The 17,236-nt window shown below is 41.5% G+C and overlaps 2 protein-coding genes across 5 annotated transcripts in view; both read left to right on the top strand.

Annotated features, from left to right (window-relative positions):
- The first annotated feature begins 209 nt into the window (after positions 1-209).
- On the top strand, positions 210-5,257 carry tlr9 (toll-like receptor 9). The gene is made up of 3 exons (XM_026154770.1): positions 210-368; positions 1,064-4,072; positions 4,168-5,257. Exons 1-3 carry the CDS (start codon positions 348-350, stop codon positions 4,372-4,374), a joined length of 3,237 nt encoding a protein of 1,078 aa, XP_026010555.1. The 5' UTR covers positions 210-347; the 3' UTR covers positions 4,375-5,257.
- Positions 5,258-5,315: 58 nt separating this feature from the next.
- Positions 5,316-17,236, top strand: part of LOC113013675 (ERC protein 2-like) — a 159,461-nt gene continuing 147,540 nt past the window's right edge. For all 4 annotated transcript variants that reach the window (XR_003270851.1, XM_026154769.1, XM_026154768.1 and 1 more), the window contains exons 1-4: positions 5,316-5,791; positions 7,678-8,813; positions 12,559-12,582; positions 12,694-13,449. Coding sequence is in view for 3 of the 4 variants with exons in the window: in XM_026154769.1 (XP_026010554.1) it covers positions 7,950-8,813; positions 12,559-12,582; positions 12,694-13,449 (1,644 nt within the window). In the remaining variant the exon portion in view is untranslated. The remainder of the gene's footprint in view (positions 5,792-7,677; positions 8,814-12,558; positions 12,583-12,693; positions 13,450-17,236) is intronic.

The following is a 17,236-nucleotide window of genomic DNA, read 5'->3' as shown; positions in this document are numbered from 1 at the left end:
GCATTCCTGAAACTAGTACTGAAATCGAATGTCATTTCTTTTTTTTAACAGAAGTTCTAGCTACTTGAGGAAGTCTTTCAATTTTTTTCCCCACCAATAGGAAACCCCCTATGAAGTGATAAAATGTGGCTATTGAATTGAGAAGTGATTGTCATGGGACAAATATTCTTTTGTGAAGTTTTTTTTTTTTTGGGGGGGGGGGTTTATCTCCCTTGTGAGTTTAAGAGGTAACATGGTTTGCATCAGACTGCTTTATACCTGACCACCTGCTTTCACTTCTGCATAATGAAAACTGCTTCTTGTGTGAGCACAGTCATCCTCTTATAACCTGTGCTCTTACGAGCACGATGCATACTTCACGCGCTGTGGTAAGTGACTTTTCATTATATTCTGTTTGAAAGTCATATTTCATTTTAGGAAGTCTGAACTCGCAGTGTAAACATTTACGTACATGTAAACCACCTGATAAGGCTCTATTAGATTTACGGTACTGTGTGTAAGTCTTGAGCCACCTCTTATTTTTTAAAAGCGCGCTTGTACGAGTCAATCTTTTTTCTCTCACTCTGAACTCTCTTAGACAAGCTTTCTTGTCATTTCAGTGATTTTCAGCCCAGTTCTTGTGTGATCTGGCATACCTCAGCCTTTTCTCCCTGCTTTCCTAACTAAAGAATGGCTACTTGACACCCCCATATTTCTAAAGGGTATGACTTTCAGACACTGTACCACTTCTTCTTTTGTCCAGTTCCTTTAAATGTTTTAAGGACACACAGGGATAGGTCAGTTTTTTTTACTTAATGGCTCTCAGAGAATCACCTCGTTGATGCAAAAATACTATTTTATACGCGTTTTCTTTGCCATGAAATTGGTTCTTTGTTAAGTTGTCAGTTATGAATCTGTTATTTCATTGTCCTTGGAAGCAAAATGTAAAGAAATGAGGGGTTGTCCAAGACTTTTGCACTGTACTGTAGGATGCAGGTGGTGTTAATATTTTATTATGTATATTATATGGTATCCTCAAACTTGTTGTAAGCAACTGAATTTAATTTTGTTGACTTTTTTTCAGGCTCTGGTAAAAAATATCCTCATCCTAAGCCAGCTTTTTCCACTGGTGAAGACCATAAATACAAAATTTTTACCATGTGACACCAATCTGAATGAAACTAAAGTTGACTGCAGTGACAGACCACTCAAGCACGTCCCCTTCATTAAGGCTACATCTGTAGCTTACATAGATTTAAGCCGGACTAAGATAAACCGAGTATGGCCGCATGCTTTCACAGGTGTCCCAAATCTGCATACTCTAAAGTTATCGGGCAACTGTCAGCCGGGCAGTCCGAGAGCTCTGGAAGACAGGTCTTGCAGAGTGAAAATCTCCAGGTATGCTTTCAAGCCCCTACTAACACTGAAACATCTGGATTTGTCAGGAAACAGTCTTGCCTACATACCATGGTTACCAGCGAGCCTGGAAGTTCTTCATCTAGAGAACAACCAGATCTTCAACATTATCTACCCTCTAAACACTCCACATCTCGAAAAGCTCTTCCTCAGCAAGAACTGCTTTTATGCAAACCCGTGCAACCAGTCCTTTTACATCAGTGAAAAGGTTTTCCAAGAGCTCCCCAAACTGAAAAACCTCACATTAGGGTATAATAATTTGACAGCTATCCCTAAAGGACTGCCACTCTCACTGGAGAGTCTGGATTTAAGAGAGAATACAATCACAGAAGTCTTAGAAAAAGCATTTTTCAAAATGACTGCCCTGGAGGACTTAAATTTGGAGTGGAATTGCCAACGTTGTGACCATGCTGCAAGGCCCTGCTTTCCATGCCCACATAATCAGTCTCTAAAGCTACATTCAAACTCCTTTTATTCTGAAAACAGCTCCATTACCATCCTAAGTTTGAGGGGAAACTCTCTGAAAACATTTCCAAAGGACCTTTTCAGACCATTGAAGAAACTGAAAATATTGGACCTCTCTGACAACCTCCTGGCACATGCTATGCAAAATGGGACCTTCTTTAAAGAGCTAACAGGGGTCAAGTGGCTGAGCCTTATCTATAACTATGAACCACTGAAGACTTTTCCAGAACTTAATCTTTCCCCATATTTTAACAACATGTCTGATCTGCAATATCTTCTTCTGAGTGGCAACTTTTTCCTAAAATTTTCTGGTGAAAGCGTTGAAGTCCTCTCCAAGTTAAAAAGTCTAAGAGTTATAGAGCTGAGAATGAATTTCATTAACACTTTTAATATGACATTTGTCAAACAGTTACCCTCTCTAACTTCTGTTGACCTCTCCCAGAACATGCTTAATTTCCTTGAGTGCAGCTCAATTTCACGACCTGGGACTGTGGATGTAAACCTGTATGCAGGCTCTCTTCATAATCAACCTCTCACTCTAATGGATAGAGACGTCACATCTAGAAACAGTGTATGGGAAACAGACCCATTAAATGCTTTGGAAATGTTAGAAGACAGTGTGACAAATATCCCAACACTATTGGGCTTCCAGCACCGAGCAGATGTTCTGGACAAAAGATTTCCAGTAATTACATCACTGTGGGACTTGAGAAATTTTCATTGCAAAAATAAGCTGACATTTGACCTGTCTCAGAATGATATCGTGTACCTTAACAAACATGTGGTTTCAGGCATGGAGAATGCCGTTTGTTTAGACCTTTCCTTCAATTACATGAACCAGGCACTGAGGGGTGGGGTGTTTGAAGGTATGACACATTTAGAGTTTCTTAATTTGTCTTACAATAGGCTTGATCTTTATTATAACGATGCTTTCAGGGAACTTAATTCATCTCTGAAGATATTAGATATCAGTAACAATGACTTTCATTTCAATATGAGGGGCATGGGCCATCGTTTTGAGTTCCTTGAAAATTTGAATCAATTGGAAGCTCTAAGTCTGGCAAACAATGCTATTGGGATGCGAATCAACCAAAGGCTGATCTGCAATTCTTTGAAGTACTTTGACTTCTCTGGAAATCACCTGAACATCATGTGGGACTCTGACAACAACAAGTACACTCATTTCTTCCAGAACCTGACAAATCTAACCTACCTGGACATCTCCAACAACCATTTAAAATCGCTCTCATCTGAAGTGCTGAGTAACCTCCCAAGTAGCCTTAGGGCTCTCATCGTCAGCAGCAATTCTCTAAACTATTTCCCATGGCTAAACATCTCTGCACTTACCAGTTTACATTACCTGAACCTGAATCACAACTTCCTTTACAAACTGCCAAATTATGCAGTAATATTTGGAGTCAATTTTACCTTCCTGGACCTCAGTCACAATCGGCTCAGTTATATTCCTGAAGATTTCTTTAATAACGCAAAGTCCCTAAAACATTTGTATCTCAGTCACAATCAGATCAAAGAGTTGAACCGGGAGCATCTTCCTGTCCTCTTTAAAAATGGCACTCGCCTTGAGAATCTCACCCTGCATGCCAACCCCTTCAAATGTGACTGCAATACCTCCTGGCTTGCTGACTTCTTGAGTACTACACCGGTACACATTCCTTATCTGACCACAGATGTACGGTGTGAATTCCCAGAGTCTCAGCAGGGTGAGAGCATACTGTCCATGGACCAGCGTTCTTGCCAGGACATATATGGTAGTGTAGCCTTTGTTGCCTGTTCATTTATGACTCTGGTGTTTACTGTTCTTCCTTTACTGAAGCACCTCTACGGCTGGGATATGTGGTATTGCCTGCAAGTGCTCTGGGCTGGACACAAAGGCTACTCCCAGATAGCTGGGACCGATTCGCATTATCAATATGATGCCTTTGTGGTGTTTGACACCAGTAACCAGGCTGTGAGGGACTGGGTTTACAACGAGTTAACTGTCAATCTGGAGAACTCTGGTCACAGGAGGTTTTGTCTATGCTTAGAAGAAAGGGACTGGATTCCTGGGCTGTCATGTATAGAGAATCTTCATAATGCAGTATACAGGAGTGTGAAAACCATTTTTGTGCTGTCCAGAGGTGTTAACGGAAATGTGAATGGTGTGATCCGCCAGGCCTTCTTCATGGTTCAACAGAGGCTTCTGGATGAGAAGGTAAAGTCGTAAAATCAGCCTGTATATTTTCACAAATTTTGTGGCTGTAACTTAACCCACAATCCTAAAATTATCCCTAATTCTGTCTCGAAAAGGTGGACGTAGCTGTGCTGGTTCTGATGGATAAGATTTTTCCCAAACTGAAGTACCTTCAGCTGAGAAAACGATTGTGCAGAAAGTCTGTGTTGTCATGGCCGCATCACCCATGTGCTCAACCCCTTTTCTGGAATCAAATGAGAATGGCGTTGTCATCAGATAACCTCAAATTTTATGACAACAACATGAGTGAAAGTTTTATATAACCTACTTTTACATGCTAGCAGAGACAATCATGATTTCAAAGATCTTCCTCCTTCATATCGCTAAATATTAACAAACTTGACCTTCCATTAACATGCTGTCACATACATTTGGTTGGTGTTATAATTTTATTAACTCTTCCATATATATGTTATACATATTGTTCTTATTCCTCTGTTGGTTTCTCTGGGACGTCATTTGTTGTTATTGTTATTATGATCATTTGGATGTATTAGCTTAAATTTTCTTGATTTGTTTTATTTTCCTTTGCCGAATCCAGTGGTTTACAACACCTGTATTTGTATTTGCAGAAAATAATATCAGCTTTCCTTTCCGTTATATTTTGTCAGACGGAAGAACTTTTGATTGCGTTTATTTAGCATCTTAACCTGTAATTTACCCATTTTATTATATGTACTTTGCTCCACACGCTTAAAGTCATTCATTACTTCCCATGGCATATCTGCTATAGGCTTGCGTGAATGCACACACTTTGGTGTACTGCTTATCAAATATAATATTTGTCTTCAGAGCACATTCACGTTTGGGTTGCAACATTAACTAAAGCAACGATATAAGAGAGCTTGACTTGATTTCCCTTGAATGGCTTGATTTCATAAATACCAGCAACACTGAGCACTCCGCCGTCTACAGAATTTTACTTCTCTTCCGTTAAGTTAAGGGAGGAAATGAAACCAGCACTTGTTGCAGGTTACAGATCACTAAGGACTTCATTATCACCTACTTAAATGATCTATTTTTTCTGTTTGTTTAATGAGAAAACAAAATCATGTCATGTTTTCATCGTCTCTGTACTCTAGCTTGGCGGGATCTCTTTTCTGAGACCGAACCAGGACCAAATACAGTTATAGTTACTCACTGTAATTTCTGGTTTATGGTCTGTTGAATGCAAAATAGGATCGTGCCGAACAGCTGCACTTCCCCGATACACTTCAGAGAGCTCCTAACTGCACTGTCACAAGTCACCACATTTGTATTCCAGAATAGCCCGGTTTTACCCAATCACATGGTGTGATCTTAAATTATGTCTCTACATCTACTTCAAGCAAACTCACTTTTGTCTGTGTGGGCTCTTTTGTTTAAAAAACCCAACAATATTAAGTTCCAGCTGCTGTGTAGTAAAGGGAATTTCAGAGCTTTGGCTTTGCGTAATACCTTCCAAGTACCATTCCCAATTCATGATTCATAGGTATATGAAAAACAGGAAACCACCCAATCATGGCTCTTCGCGCTGCCCCACCACGGCTCTTCGTCGCGCACGCGCCAGCTGGGAGAGCGCGCCCACGCGGACCCGATGGCAGTACAGGTCATGAGCTGAGCTGCTGAGATCATGGAGCCTGCGCCGAGGTCGGACAGGGTACTGATGGGACTTTACAGTGATGGAGAGGTACCTGTACGGTAAGCTCGGGCAAACATTTGGGTGCGCACCTGGACTTTGTGGAATTATTAAAAAATAAATAATTCCAACATGAAAACATTATTTCAACAAATTAAACTGTGTGCTTTTAGTTTTAGCGGCAGATTAATTATTATGTAAGGTACGAGTCCGAACTCATGTAGCCGTGTGCATACGAGCAAGAAACTAATCCGTCATGCGGTGGTCATAGTAGAATTATGCTCCGTCTCTGTCGAGGCTGCCCAATCACATGCACAGCGACAGTTTTACTCGTGCCACGCATGGAATACGGTTAGGTCTGCTCGGTAGTTTTTCCATTGAGGTGGCAGGATGTTGAGCTCCAGGAAAAGCCTTCCAAAGGACTGTAAATTATCATCCGGAACAACCGATCTATGCCGTTGCAGTTTGGGCGGTGATTCGACTTTTCTCTTCGCAGCAACAGCTGGCTGCAAACTGAGAAGTAAGTGCAGCGGCTTGTGGACCGAAATGAAGTGAGGCGTTGTCTACTTTATTTCAGAATTCCGCTCTTCCTTCATCTGTCCTTTCTCATTCTGCCGCTATGGTTTGACGTGGGAGCGTGCAGCGGCGTAAACTTGGCGCGTCTCCATGAATATGGACCAGTGACTTGTGATACCTCCATCTTAATGCGAATAATGCAAAAGGGCAAAGCTTATAATAGTAGCTTACCAAGCTACCTTGAGTAGAATTTAGAATTGTTTAGAGCCTGTTTGTAATTTTATTATAATATCTAATTAATAGAATAACAATATTTACTAATTATTGGCCACATTCCTCCACTGATATACCAGAAGTACACACAAATGGGTACCACTGAAGGTTCATGACGCTAACTTCATTGTCTCCACAGTGGATAAGGGATTGACAGCTATGTTATGACTGACAAGAACACTTAGCCAATCGCTCAGTTGAATCCTGTGTAGTGAGTAGTGCTGGACCCAATCCTCATGGATTAGAGGAGGGATTATGATGTGGATTTGCCTCTGCAGATTTGCAGACAGGCCCCCATTGTGGACTAGGATGATGCTGGGGTGCACTTACTTTGATATGGATATAGTCTTAACATGTACTACGGTGTCTATTTCTCTCCAGTTTTAGCTGGAGCCTAAGGTACAGGTATGTTGACAGCCTAGCAAAGCATAATGACAAATTTGCAATTGCACCTGAGAGACAGTTGGTAAAAATTGTTGCAATTTCCTATGTCCACTGCAGATTACACAATTTTGTTTTCCCTGCAGGTTAGAATCCCAGCACGTTGCAATAACTAGAGTTAGTGCTGTCCATGGTGCTGAAATGGTCATACTGGTCCATCTTCCTTTTTTTTTTAATATCCTTTCACCATCTACTGCGGTGACTGAGACTGTGGGAGGTTTTCTAAATATAATGAGCGAGAGTGTAGAAGTAGCCTGTAGTATACTGCACCACTAATGTGCAGTCTGCTTAGAGACATTTCTTTCCTGTCCTCACATTGTCACTCTCCCCTAATAAGGAGGATTAGGGAGTACTTTAGCAATTGTAAGTCAAGTTGTAAAGCACTTTGGTCCAAACTCTTTTCCTGAAGAAGCACACTAATCCTGTACCTTTGTGTAAAAGGTTCTCTGGGGAATTAAATGTTTAATTTCTTTAAAATGTTCATTAAATAATTACCACAAACCATGAATTACATCAGCCTGGCTGTGACCAGAAGTACAGTTGACAGTATTGTTTGTTATATAGGTGTTGCTTCTAATGCTTGGTGTTGATTAGGTAGTTCTTGATTTAAATCATTGGTGTAATTTTATTTAGGTTGTACAGCTGCTTGTGTTGATGCAACCTTTAACTGCCAAATCAAATTGGTTTTAAATGATTTGTCTCACTTTCACCTTTTTAGAATCCATGATGTCCTGCACTGTAGCTGAAATTACAAGACCACTGACCTGTGTGTCTGGGAGACCTGCTGCCAACAGTGACTGCTGCTTTCCTCAAATAGGACTAAATAAAAGTCAGCCTCAAGCCCTAAACAATCAGTCATGGACAGGTGAAAACTGAGAGGCCAGTACGTGGCCTTTACTTACTCTGTTATCCACAAAGGACATGAGCATATTCTCAGCTTTAACAGTTTCTTTTCAGATGTTGTATTTTGCCATGTAAAAAAAGAAGAAGATGCCTTTAAATATTAGAGCCAAGCCCACACAGAGCAAGCTTTCTGCTGCTGCAAAAGGTAGTGGGCACACCGATGGCAACTCATCTCATTCACGTTTCTCAAGGTCCCCTAAACACGGGAAAGGCAAACAGGCTGTAAGCTCAGCACCAGGGGCCCGTTCAGGGTTAGAACCAGGCTCTGTGTCAGGAGGTGTGCCTGCAACACCATCTAAACTGACTGGGGGACAAGGGTCAGTGTCAAGGCCAGGTTCAAAAATCAAAGCTGAGCCAGAAGCAGGCAAAGGGTCAACGCGTGGTTCAGCGACAGCACCAGGGGGTAAAACCTTGTCTATGGAGAATATTCAGTCTTTGAGTGCTGCATATGCCACATCAGGTACTATGTATCCCAGTGAGCGGGAGTCCTTGGAACCCTCTGGTGGGTACCCCAAAGGCACCATGACACTAGGTAGAAGTACCAGCCGCTCCTCCTACACTGGCCGGACGACAGCTACCGGAAGCAGCCCAAACATCACATCTTCTGGGATGCATCACTTGTCAGATCCTTGTGGAGACCAGAGTTTTCTTTCTGGAGGGACTTCTAGTTTACGGCGGCAGTCTGGAAGACTCACACAGATAATGAATTCGACTGGACGTGGAGAGGTTTCCACATTTGATCTCCATTCTCAGCTGAGGGATCTGCAGAGAGAGAACAACAACCTGCGAAGAGAACTGGAAGGAGGTAGGGATGGAAGGACAGGCCCCAGCATGAACAGCGTCAACTTTTGGAGCCCAGATGGAAAGAGAGAAAAGGGCGTGAGGCGAGAGGAGGGAGCGAGGAGCTCCATTGTGAAAGACCAGCACAGGACAAACCAAGAAGATTTGCAGGTGAGCTTGTTTCAAAAATAGCTGCATAAATAAAACAGACATTTTCTCCACTAAACACAACACTGCGATACTATTACTTCACATTTAAGGTTCTCAGTGTAACACCCATAAAACTGTTGCTGTTATTGATGGTGAACGTCTGTCAGTCTTGCTTGTGGCTAGTGTTAGCACTTGCCAAATCAGCAATGAGACATACATGACGCAGGTCTACACTGACGTGTTGGCTAATTGCCCCTGCCTTCCATCGCCCACAGCTCGTACTGCAGAAAGCAATTTTTACTTAAATCTTTGGTTTGTACTGTTACATGATTCAGTATTGGCTAAATTCAACACTGTTTAACATATTATATAAGCTTGGGTCATATTAGCTGCTGAAGTCATTTGGCAAGATAGGAAACTAGCATTTTATAATTTGTTAGCTGTAATGCAGGGGTGTCAAACTCAAATCCTAAGTGGGCTGGATCGCTAAATGTCAGGCCAGGTCAGATTTGACCCTTTGTCAGGTCATTTAGCTGTAACGTTAGCAGGGTGACAAGCACAGGTTAGCCAGCTAGCTTTAACTTAACTGCATGAATCTGTAATGCTAAGTTTGTAGCATGACCTTATTTAAGCCACAAAACCAGACAGGGGTCCCATGAATTAAATGCCATGCCTCAGTCACATCCTCTTTTGGCCAAGGTTACTCGAGCTTTCTTATTAGGTAATCATTTAACACTGGCTGACCTGCTAACATGGATTAATTACTAGCTATGTTACAGTGGTCCAAAATCTCGCTGACAGAGGTGACTCAGAAAGTCTGGTAAGGTTGTATGTTTGAAATGAAGTTACAAACTGTTCAGACATTGGCATTAAAAAGCATTAAAACGTCAGTCAACAGAAGCCTGCAAATATCTGTTACAGTAAATGCTGCATTTTTGATTTTACTGAGGTCTTAGTTCTTTAAAATGACACTCTTTAAAAAAGCCTGAATGGAGTGTCTGCTCGCACACTCCATTCAGGCTCTTTGTGCTGACCCACCCATTTCCTCTGCATATCATGCCCCTCACTTCACTTCATACCTTTTGTTTCTGACTTCAAGGTTGCACTGAAAGGCGTCTGTGCGGTTCATTTATAATGATGTTTGCGAGGCTTCCTGTGTTACCATGGGAACGTGCACTAGTGGCATCCACTCCAAGTTTCTAAAAACCCTCACATCTACTCCTGAAGAGACAGTGACTAGTCCTGTCCTGTGTCACCTGTCCCTGGAGTGTGGTCCATTCAGTTCGAGGCATTATCCATTTGTCTGCCTCACTGAACAGCTACTGGATCGTATCTATTATCCCTTCATCTGAATTCTTTGTGTTTTTCATCCTGACAGTATCTCCATTTGCTTTTTAAGCTTTTTTTCCCTTCACGTGTCTGTTTTTCTGATGGAAACACCTTAAAAGTCGTTGTATACAACATGAAACTCATCTAGAGTCTCTCACGCTAAGAAATCGCTGTAGCAGCTCCACTCCCAGATTTTTGTATTGTTCTTTGAACCAAGCATGCAAAAACCTTGATCATATCTTCCAAGTCTCCCATCTGACTCCTCCTTCTTGTAACCAAGGAGCCACCTCTGCATTCATATTTATAGCTTTTTTCATCGCACATTGTCACAGAGTGTGAGGACACTGTGACACATACACGCACACCTACACATGCATACACACATTCTTCTCATTTCGAAAGCAGCAAACTTTATAAAATAAAGCAGACTGTGTTATTTGCGCTGCAGCACCCTGCCCTCAAGTGAAGCTCGTAGAAGTTAATATAAAGAAAATGCTCATTAGCTGTTTGCTGGAGCAAACCTTTGGGCTTGATCACGCCCTGATTTTTAATTTGTACAGTATTTTTCTCGTGAGCGCAATAATAACTTTAAAAAACCTGTCGCCTTGTTCTGTCTTACTCTTACTTGCGCTGTCCCCGAGCAGCTACTGATGCACACACCTAGTTAAGCTTTACCTCATCACAGTTTTCAGTCCTGACTAGTTGTGAAATTCCTCTTTTTTGTCTCTCCCTCTTGACCTTTACTATAACTCATAAGGCTCACAGCCCACATAAAATATAACATGTAAAATCTGAAAAAGACTTCTTTTAAAAAACCCTGCTTTTAGAGAAAAAAGCAGCTGTATCACAGGGAAGATGTTATTCTTAAGCTTGCTAATCTCCCGTATCGCCTCCGTCTCCCCTCCCTTCTTTCAGCCTGTCACTTTCCACCTCTTTTTTTCTTCATTTCCCCTGGATATTTTCTTTCTTTCCTTTTTGCTCTTTGAGAGACTGTGGAAAGAGTTCAGTCTGGCATGAGAACTTTGTTATTAGCATAAGGAATGTCACCTCTTCTCTCAGCAGCAGTGACCAGTTTTGTCCCCTAACCATCTGCCTGTTTTGCTTATGTTTGCGTCGGCTGCGTGTTTGTGTGCGTGCGCAGTTGCACGTGTGTATTTGTATCTTGGTTGTGTACGTGTTTGTGTGTAGGGCTCTCCTCCCACTCCGACTTAATATTCAATGCTTGTTGTTGCATTGATTATCTGTGTTCACCCTCGGCTGCCTCCTACGTCTCCACTCCGTGTCCTTGGCTCCATGCACCTTCTGGACTGGAAAAAAGAGCTTAGAATAATTGAGTAAAATAAGTAACACCTTCACACTGATTAGAAGATTGTAATTTAACTTTCTGATAAATCATTGTCTGAATTTTGTAAGTTGCTGTTTGTGTGTGTGTGTTTATTTAGACTATACTTTTTTTGAGCACAGTTACAATTTCATGTGTCTTTTTAAGCACTGATTGAATTTCCAATCAAAAACCAGGAAGCTATAAAAGCAAACGAACATAATATATTCTGTGTTCTTTTGCCTTGTGTGCTGCAAAAGCAGGAATGTCAAAAGAAATTGGTTGCCCCCAGCAACACACGGACATTTAGCGGTTAGTTGTTAAAATGGTAAATATATTGGCGTATTGGTTAGTCATTGCAGCGGAGAACCTCCGCAGCCTTACGGTTATGAGTCAAGTTCAGCAAATTTTGTTTAAACCCACAGAATTTATTTTAAGTTCCAGGTTAAGCCCTGCCAAGGTTTTAGATGCATTTCCATTCTTTATCGTGAAGAATTAAAAAATATATTTATGAGCCTATAAAGGTTCCCCCAGTTGTTCTATTGATTTTAGCTGAACGTTAAAGGTTTTCAAGGTCTCAACCTAAAAGTCAAATCTTGGACAATTATATGAAATGAATACAGGATTTTTGTTAATAGTAATGATAAGAAGAGAAAGAAGATGAAATCACTTCACAAAGACACAACTTTCTGTTTTCTTGCTGTCTCTGTGTTGCAGTCTGTTATGATATACTCACAACTTCACAAACCTTTGAACTTGGGAGGAGTAAACTTACTGTTAATTTGAAATATGGACTCTCTTTAGGTCATTTTACAATATTCATAAATTTGTTTACATCAGTTGATTTTTTATTTCTATATGGAATTCCTTCGTACTTGAAACTCTTTCTCAATCCTGTTGCTCTACTTGCAAGTAGCACAAAAGGAGCTTTTGTGTTCTCCATGTGCTTTGAGGAGAAAACCCGACCCCTTGTGGTCATAGTGTGTAACTAGTCTCCAAGAGCTTTGTGAATTAAGATGTCTAAATGAATCTAGCGAATGGTTATTTGTTCCTATCATGTCTCACTTTTGGCTTCTCATGTGTCTTTGTGTCTTACATCATCTCTCTCTGCTGCAGCCTGGGAATAACAGAAGAAACAAGGTCTGTCTTCATATACCGTCCCATACTTTACATATGTGTGTTTTCACATGTTGTGCAGATTTGCTCATGTTTATTTAATTATTGAATAAATGGGAACTTTGTCTTTTATAGCAGCTTCCTTTAACAGTTCAGGAGCTTCAGGAGGAGCTGAGGGCTCATAGAGAGATGAACAGTCGCTCCCAGCAGCACCGTCAGCAGGGGAACTCCTATCGAGAGCTCCATATGGACCAGGACCTCAGAGGGGGACTCAGCCCTGGCCACAGTCCCAGACAAAGCCCCAGCAACCTGCAGAGTCCTGGACCAAAGAGCAGCCCTAGAGCCAGCCCATCCAACACCTACAATCCAAGGCAACAGGAAGCTGACATCATCATTCACAGCCCTGGATACGGCTGTAACACTGCAGTAGCCGCACAAAGAATCAGCCCAGCTGACACCCTTCAGCGTGGGCTGAGGAGCAGCCCAAATCAGCCTCTCTACAGTCCTAGCCAAGGTCCCGGGATTGTACCCAGCTCTGGTTCTCTTCACCCTTGTAGTCCCTGTCAGGTGCCTGGGTGTGACGGCTTTTCCTCACCTCCTCCCCTGGTTCCATCAGAGGAGAACTTCTTCCAACTGCAGTCAGAGCACGAGCGGCAGGCCAAGGAGCTATCCCTGCTGAGGAAGACCATGGAAGAGATGGAGATGAGAATTGATTCTCAGAAGCAGACGCTGGGCGCCCGGGACGAGAGCATCCAGAGACTGTTAGAGATGCTTCAAGGCCAAAGCCAAGGTCAAGGTCAGGGACACTGGGGACGGGGACAGCGGACAGGCATAATAACCATGGCAGCACAGGAGGCTGAAGCCCAGCTGGAGAACGTGCATTTGAGAGAGGTACACTTTTTCCTGCTGATATTTATACACATCTGAACCATTCATCTGCACTGTCAGAGCAATTTTAAGAGAATGCTGAGCATTATGCACTTTACACTTTAGTGTAGAATTCTCGCAGGTTGAATCACGGTACTCGGTTGAATTTCCTGAATTACCTTTTGATTTAACAGTCACTGAGTCAAATATCCCTCATTACCAAATGAAAATCCTTGGGAAGTTAAGCCACTGTATGATCATATGCATATCATAAAACATTAACACAGCATGTCATTTTCAACACCAAAACATTGTCTGTTCTGTCTGTTCTATAGGGTTTTAAAAACATTTTCACTTTAAAGCTGATGCTAAACTATTTGTGTTGCTAATGTTAATTGATGAGATTACACACTTGACTTAGGTGTGCATGCACGCCTAATCTGTATACATTTGTGTCAGTTTCTATGTATTAAGCAAAATGTGGGAGCAGGAATCAGCTCAGCAGGTCTTATCAATGGGCCAGATTAACATACGGCGAGCTCTAAGCCTGCGTTGAGCCATGCAGTTTTATAATCTGTGTGTACGTGTGTCCTCCTGAGTATACTCATATGGTAGCTGAACAAACAACAGTTTCTGTGCTGTTTGCAGCATTTGATATTCATCTTTAATTCTGCAGCCCATGACTTGTTATGCCTTCAAATAAATACTTAACTAGATAAATCAAAATTGAGTTTAGCCAATGGAAAAACAAACACTTCTTCAGGTGCTCATACGTCTCTATTGCCCGTTGTTTCTTTTCACAATTAGAGTTTTATTATGTAGCAGCCCTGCAGCCAGTGCTGGTGTAGCACAGGTGTATCGGTATTCTCTGCCATTAGGGGCAATACTAGGCTGCTCTGTGCTCCTCACTACTGCCTTATCTATTTTTAACTCCTAAATCTTCTTAGCCTTTAATTTCTCTACCTCTGTGTGTGTGTGTGTTTTATGTCGGTGCATGCTACCGATATTGCTTGTATCATTCTGTTCTTGTTTTTCTGTCTTTGTTTGTCTGCCTCTCTGCGTCTGCTGTGCAAACTCAAAAACAAAATTGTGTGTGTGTGTGTGCGCGCGCGTGTTCGTGTGTCTGTGAATGAGCATGCGTACACATCTGGAGCCAATCGGCTTAGTGTTTTCAAGTGAGAACACTCCCTCTCTGGGTGGCTGATGGGATATCCGCCCATTTAGTCACTGTGGTGATTTTGTTTAAGGGGAATGTGGGTGTTTCAGTCCATGCTAATGCAACCACTGCTGTGTATGTTTGGGTGTGTGTGTGTGTGTGTAATGTGTGGGACCTAACCATGCTGTGTGTGTAAGAGGTGAGTACCTGCTCACACACACTGCGTGCTGTGCTATTTTTAAGTACTGGACAGCTTAACATATGCTAGGAGGAGGAGGGGACATGTGTCAGGGAGAGAGGGAGAGAGGGAGTTCAGATTTTAGAAAGTAGAAAAACATGCTGTGTTTGTCTGAATATTAATGTATGATTAATGAGTGAAAACAGCCTGACCTCCCTGATTGAATAGAGAAGTGATTGTTCTCTCAGTTTCCCCCCCAAGTTTCCCAGTTTCTGGTCTCAAAAAAAAAAAAAAATATATATATATATATATATATATATATATATATGTGTGTGTATATATATATGTGTGTGTATATATATATGTGTGTGTATATATGTGTGTGTGTGTATATATGTGTATATGATGTCTTTGAAATGTTTCTTCCCTTTTTTGCCTTCAAGAAAATAATTTGGTGGTGGTAAAAAAGTGGAAACCTTTTCCTGTTGTTTAGTGTCACTATTATTGACTCATTAAGATCTCCATCTAAACATGTTAGGAACTTAAACATTCATTAATTGATTGGTACAGTATCATCAAGCCTAGTTTGCGGACACAGGGGATACAGTCAAACTTATAGATAAATCTCTCTCTCCTCGTATTATTTGGTCAAGTGTGCAAACGTCTTTATCAAATATAAAATAATTTAAAATGCAGCAAAACATACATAATGCTAAAAAAAGAATTCAGTAAATAGGCCCCCTTCTGTATATTCTTACTGGTCAGACTAAAGGCCTTTAAAATCACTGTATATTGCACATTTTGATAGTGAATTGGTGTGAATGGCTGCATTAAGGATACCTGAGTTTGAAATAATATTTTTAACAACGAATGTTACACGTCCGGTGGGTAAAATTGCTAAGACAGACTTGTGCCTCCTTTTTTTCACTATCATGGCGCTGCCTTTTGAACTGCCAGGATGTCGTTTCTCTTAGTTCCAAAACAAATGTAAAATTTTGTTTTGGCAGACTGGAGGACAGTTTTCAGTCTCCAGTTACTTCCCGAGCCTGTGTAGATCTCTATTACATACTGCCAGTCAGCAACATTTTGTGGTTTGCCTCTTAAAAAACCATTAATCAGATAATCAGATTATCGTAGTCTTTTAATGATGTAACACCAAGTTCCTTTGCAGTTTTAGGTTCTGGATGTTCTTTGTAGATCCAAACATGTTACCGACCTGTTGCCATTTAACTAAATGTGGAATTTTCCACCACATATTTGTTGTGTGTAACATGTCATAACTTTGCCTGCTCCAGCTTTGGTCTTTTTTGTAACCATGTTGCTGCCATCATGTTTCTCTTCTTTCAGCTGCTCCCTTTAAGCTCCTCACAGTTTCAACATTTTTCTAATATGTTTTTCAGTGTAGCTCGTTCATCACCACTGCCTTAAACATTTGTTAAGTAGTTTAATGCATTTGTCACTTTGTGGGTGGTGATGAATTAAAATGCTCAGAGGTTGTTTTATCCAAGCAGTAGCCTACTTCCTGTGAAGGCATCTTGTAATTTTTGCTTTACGTTGCAAAGGCGAGTCGGTGACGGTAGCTCAGCTGTTGCCTCTATCTGGGACCACTGCTGTCAGCTTTTTGATTAGCTCCACAGGAAACTAGCCCGACTTCCTTTCATTACCGCACCCATTACTCCTCATCTAAATCTAAATCTCAGCTTGTTTACTTTAAACTGAGATCATAAACGCCCCTTTTTTCAGTTTGCCTCTCATTTTCATTTACTTATTTTTTGCTGGAATGAAGTGGCCTTCTTAACTCTGTGCTTTATCGAAGGAAAGCTGAAGACATCCATTAAAGTGTGTTTGTATGATGAAAATCAGAGGACTGACGGATGTTTCTCCGCATACCATCCAGGACAGACGACGGCCATATGTTAAATCACTTGAACCAGCTGTTTGTGCTTATGTGTGGATTTGCAGTGTGTACGGATGGAGAGCGCACTCCATCACTCCTTCACCTGCTGATGTATGTTGTCACATGTATGTTGTGTGCACAGGGGTGTTCTCTCACTTGTGTTTCCTGTTCAACTTTGTCACTGATCCGAATACCTTAATTGCACAAATCCAGCATAGAAACATGTTTCTCAGCCCATTCATAGCACTCATAGACTGATCTGGACTAAAAATGATTTGGATCCACACATTTTAGTCACTTTTAAAAAGTGTTAGTGGGCCACCTGAACTTTTGCAGTACCAGCAAGGTCCACAGAGTGGCAGTGTTCTATCAGAGTTTGACCACTGCAGCGATTACAATCACAAACTGAGCCAAAGTTGTGTGTGATGGGACCACATACACACACACAGAGACACACACACGCTGAGAGGCATAAATCTGGGCCTAATTGACTCTCCCCAGCCGTCAGGTCCCTGCAGACCCAATAATAACAGCCTCACCACTGGTCTGTTCCTGCCCAGACCTGACCTGCTGCCAAATG

Source organism: Astatotilapia calliptera, chromosome 20 (assembly GCF_900246225.1).
Source record: "Astatotilapia calliptera chromosome 20, fAstCal1.2, whole genome shotgun sequence".
Classification (NCBI taxonomy): domain Eukaryota; kingdom Metazoa; phylum Chordata; class Actinopteri; order Cichliformes; family Cichlidae; genus Astatotilapia; species Astatotilapia calliptera.
This window is presented reverse-complemented; position numbering and strand designations above follow the sequence as displayed.